A 5,180-nucleotide genomic window follows, 5' to 3' on the forward strand; every position below is an offset into this window, starting at 1 on the left:
ATATTATATATCAACCATATATTTTTTGGGTGGACGACTATATAAGTTAATTTCCCATTAACTAAATTAAACAACGAAGTCGTACTTGTTACGGAGTTAATTTCCTAACACTGACTAATAAGCTGGATGAAGTTAATATTTTGAATTAACACACAAGAAAATAGAATAATATTTTTGTGTTTAATTAATTCATGTTGAAGTCAAAAGTTTCCATATCAAACGTTCCAATATATGCTTAGTTATAGAAAAAAAAGTTTCCAAATTTGCAAAGTTTCCTTAAACTGTTGCTTTGGGCGGAAGAATTAAGTAAACCAACGGCTTAATTTCCTAAAACTGACCGAGAGATGCTGAAAATTTGTCTATAAATTCTTAACCCTCTCCCCTTGGACCTCCTTTTCACAAGTGTTACTGAGAGGAAGAAAGTGAGTACCAGTAATTTCCTAACACGTATAATCTATGTCCTTTTCTCCTCAAAAAACCTTTTTATAAGTTCTCGTCCTTCTTGGGCATTCTTTTCATTGTTATTGAGAAACAAAAAAAAAAAAAAAATCTGAGGCATGGAGAATCTTAAAGATGGTTTCCGTTTTCGTCCGACAGATGCACAAGCGCTTATTTTCTTGTTGAGATTCATTGCTGGAGAAGTGATGAATGATTCTGGATTTATCACCACTAACGTTGATGTGTATGGCAAACAAGAACCGTGGGATATTTACAGTCATGGAGTACCCTGCGATAATGATGAAGGGGACAACAACGATTGCACTCATAATCGCTTCTTCATCACAAAGCTCAAGAAGAAAAACAAGTCCAAGTATAATCGCAATGTTGGAAACAAAGGCAGTTGGAAACAACAAGACAAGGGCAAACCAGTTAAATACTCATCGGTAACTATTGGATGCAAGAAGAGCATGTCTTACGTGAATAAGAATTATAATCGGAAAAATGGGCATTGGCTTATGAATGAGTACGAACTCTCTAGTGCTATTCTTGAGAAATTCAATGAGGATTGCAGAGATTATGTGCTCTGTGCCATCAAGAAGAGTCTGCATTACTTCTTCTCCTTCCGAGACTACTTCCACAGTCACATTCTTGAATAATTTACCTGCCGAAATTCATCAAGTAATTAGTAATTCAAGCAGGAATTTGCAACACTCCACCATGGCTTTCTTGAATTTTCAAGAATCTGCGGAATCAAATAGTACCGATAAGCCATTACAAGTATATGATGCAGGGGACTATTCATTAGGTGTTGTTGAGTCGCATGAATGGGGCAACAATGACTTAGAAGAATTACACGGGATAATGTTACACCAGGACGACATGAATATGGTTGATCCATTATTAGCAGCAGAGGCTTCTTACACCGCCATGCTCAATTTTGTGACTGAAGAAGATGTGTTTAACTTGGATGACATACTACTGGACTCGGATGACATAGAGCAGATATTACAAACGACATTTTACTGATTTTGACCACTTGTTTTGCTTATTTACTCATGTTGGAAAAAACTTGTAATTATCATATAAACATTCTTCAACAAGCTGTATAATTCTTTTCTAGTAGATGATTGAACATTGATTAAGTCCTTCTTTCCTTTGAACTTTTGTATTTTTATGTGTTGTTAGAGTATTAGTTTAATTGACTATGCTTTTTAGTCACAAGTGAATAGACCCAACTATACCAATGTATTATGTGCTTTTTAGGTGTTTGATAAAATGCCAAAGTCAATTTTATTCATATATTTGCGCTCAAAAGTTATGTAATGATGACCACGATTTGAGCAGGTAATTAATGGGTTATTCAATTTAGATGCTTGACACTTTTTGACCCATATTAACTAGCAGGTGCCTTTTTCTTCTTTTTTTGGTCTCTGATGACTGGCAATCTGGATGATAGTTCTTCTCCTGACATTTTGCAGGTATTAAAGTATCTAAGATTATAGGCAATAGCCACCTAGTTATTATACACTAGAGTTTAGAGATATCAAGATATTTTTGAACGAGTGAATTAGAGTTTGTCGAAGAAAACGATTCCGAAGCAACTCTTTTCCTGTTTTTTGGGAGTCAATAGTTTATTACGTATTTGTTAACAATAACACTGACATTATTGTGAAACTTTGATATGAATTATGATTAGCGTGTTATTTCAGAAATACTACTCCAGAGTGCTTATCCGAAGTGAAGTTGAATGCTTAGGTATTTCATGGCTTTCTTCTTTTAGTTCTTGTACTTTGTTTGTGCAGGTATAAAGTTAGTTAGGACATTGGTTGAGAAATTTCAGGTTCTAGGTAAAACATTAGGATTTGTAACTGCAATGTGATTCATGAGTGTGTATGAAAATTGTAATATTGCTGATTGTTCTCTATGTTTTGTCATGACTGAGAGAAAGTTAAGTGCTTATGCGTCCAAAGAAAATGAGCAAAGCTCTTGGTTCTGTTGCTGAATCAGTTATATATATAGAGGAAACTCAACAACTACTTCAAGGTCTCCATTCGACATTCCATCAATTGCTTTAAAGGTGTGTGTATATTATTTAGTGGAATTAATGATAGAACCTGATATATCCTGTCCTGACCTTTGCTATTTCTGATTTCCTACATGTTAATTTTAGGAAACTGCTATTTCTGATTTCCTATCTGACGTTGATTTTAGTTTTGAAATTGTTTTTAAGGTTTTTCAATCACTCCTGTTTGTTATTGTTAATAAAATTCACCTTTACAATTTTGGTATCTAAATCATCTATGATAATTTGATGACTTTAAATGAGCGGGAAATGGCAGATCTTTAAACGTTGCTCGGTAAGCACTACTCGTACTTAAGTTGATACTAAGTTTTGAGAATCTAGATATCATGTTGGTTAAGAGGTTTGGAAGATCACATACACTCCTTGTGATTAATCTATACGAATTCATAATTTGGGTGTCTAGTTTATCTATCTTGTGCTTTATCTACCTGTGACTTTAAGTATCACTTTGCTGCTTATTTTGTATTGTCCATTTTCCCAAACAGCCTTTAGAGTCAAACTTCCCATCAACTCTCAGTTTCTGTTGAATAGAAAATGGCTGACTGTGAGGATATTCAGCCCCTTGTTTGTGACAGTGGAATTGGAATGGTGAAGGCTGGATTTGCTGGTGATGATGCTCCTAGAGCACTGTTCCCTAGCATTGTTGGTCGTCCCCGTCACACTGGTGTCATGGTTGGAATGGGACAGAAAGATGCATATGTTGGTGATGAAGCTCAATCCAAGAGGGGTATCTTGACCTTGAAATACCCAATTGAGCATGGTATAGTCAGCAACTGGGATGACATGGAGAAGATATGGCATCATACTTTCTACAATGAGCTTCGTGTTGCCCTCGAGGAACACCCTGTCCTGCTCACTGAAGCACCTCTCAACCCTATGGCCAACAGAGAGAAAATGACCCAGATTATGTTTGAGACCTTCAACGTTCCTGCTATGTATGTTGCTATTCAGGCTGTGCTTTCGTTGTATGTCAGTGGTCGTACAACTGGTATTGTGTTGGACTCTGGTGATGGTGTGAGTCACACTGTCCCTATCTACTAGGGTTATGTTTTGCCACATGCCATTCTTCGTTTGGATCTTGTGGCCGTGACCTAACGGATAACCTGATGAAGATCCTCACTGAGAGAGGTTACATGTTCACCACCACTGCTGAATGGGAAATTGTCCGTGACATGAAGGACAAGCTTGCCTATATGGCTCTTGACTAGGAACATGAGCTTGAAACTGCCCCGAGCAGCTCCTCCATCGAGAAGAACTATGAATTGCCAGATGGACAAGTTATTACCATTGGTGGTGAGAGGTTCCTTTGCCCAGAGGTCCTCCTCCAGCCATCCATGATCGGTATGGAAGCTGCAGGTATCCATGAGACTACCTACAACTCCAATATGAAATGTGATATTGATATCAAGAAGGACCTCTACGGTAACATTGTTCTCAGTGGTGGCTCAACTATGTTCCCTTGTATTGTTGATCGTAAGAGCAAAGAAATCACCGCTTTGGCTCCCATCAGCATGAAGATTAAGGTTATTGCTCCACCCGAGAGAAAGTAGTGTCTGGATTGGAGGATCCATCCTTGCATCTCTTAGCACCTTCCAGCAGATGTGGATTTCAAAGGGCGAGTACGATGAGTCTTGTCCATCCATTGTCCACAGGAAGTGCTTCTACGTGAACTCAGGTTTGTTGTTGTAGGCAAGTCTTTGAGATGGGGCTATGAAAGAAGGGAGAGTAAGAACATTGTACTGCTGATACTATTTCATGTTTCCAATGCAATGTGGTTTATATTCTGAACACATTTGATAGAGTGCAAGCCTCTTTTGTCTGGAAATATCCCTTCTTGAACTCTTAGGTTGTTTGTAGTTGGGGAGAGTGATTGTGTTGTTGTTGTTTATTATTTTGGGGTCTTTTCTTTCGTTTTCTTGTTTTTCTAGCAATATTTATTGAATGAGAATTTTTGTAGTATTTTCTGACTTGGAAAAAAAAAAAAATCTCTTTGCTGCTTTCCCTGGAAGATGACTTTAAAGTATCTGTCTTGTGTGTTCCATGGTTGATACTTTAGTCTCGTTTGGTTCAAAGACAAGGTAAATAACTTTCGGCATTTTATGTATCTGTTTGTTTGATAGTTTGTGAAAAATAAAAAATAATTTTTAAAAACTATCAACTTTTTGGAGAACTTCAAAACAACTGTACAGCTAATCTATATATATTATAAAGCTAGTCATAGATAAGGTGATGTGACACGTCTCTATGGCCACCATTTATATTTATCTTTTTTCTCATTTTTTTGATATTTTTCCTATTTTTTCCTATTTATATAATATATTAAAAATAGGAAATTCATTTCTTAATTAATTACATTCTATTAATTACTCATCTTTAATTTTTCTTTTTCAGTTTACAAAGCCCAAAAGTCACTGCTATTAACTTTTGCAATTAGTGATAGTCACTGCTACCATTAATTTTGCAATTAGTGATCATTTATGCACTAAAATAAAACCACATAAAACGTTGAAATATGATCTAAGAATATGGGCACAATCAACAACACTAAGCCCCCGTTTGGCCATAAGAATTATTCACTTTATTCCGGAATTTTATTTCACTTTTTTCCGGAATCAGCGTTTGGAATACCAAAAACTCAAAAAACTTGTTTTTCAAA

At 36.2% G+C, this 5,180-nt stretch overlaps 1 protein-coding gene and 1 pseudogene across 1 annotated transcript; both read left to right on the forward strand.

Annotated features, from left to right (window-relative positions):
- Window positions 1–557: 557 nt before the first annotated feature.
- LOC132066418 (NAC domain-containing protein 78-like) lies at window positions 558–1,097 on the forward strand. Its single transcript, XM_059459732.1, has one exon. It carries the CDS (start codon window positions 558–560, stop codon window positions 1,095–1,097), a length of 540 nt encoding a protein of 179 aa, XP_059315715.1.
- A 1,887-nt stretch (window positions 1,098–2,984) lies between these two features.
- LOC132068624 (actin-51-like) lies at window positions 2,985–4,434 on the forward strand (annotated as a pseudogene).
- Window positions 4,435–5,180: the final 746 nt, after the last annotated feature.

This window comes from Lycium ferocissimum, chromosome 8, assembly GCF_029784015.1.
Source record: "Lycium ferocissimum isolate CSIRO_LF1 chromosome 8, AGI_CSIRO_Lferr_CH_V1, whole genome shotgun sequence".
In the NCBI taxonomy this organism is placed as follows: Eukaryota; Viridiplantae; Streptophyta; class Magnoliopsida; order Solanales; family Solanaceae; genus Lycium; species Lycium ferocissimum.

Coding starts and splice junctions, on each gene's coding strand:
- LOC132066418 (XM_059459732.1), top strand. CDS start 558: ATGGAGAATCTTAAAGATGGTTTCCGTTTTCGTCCGACAGATGCACAA.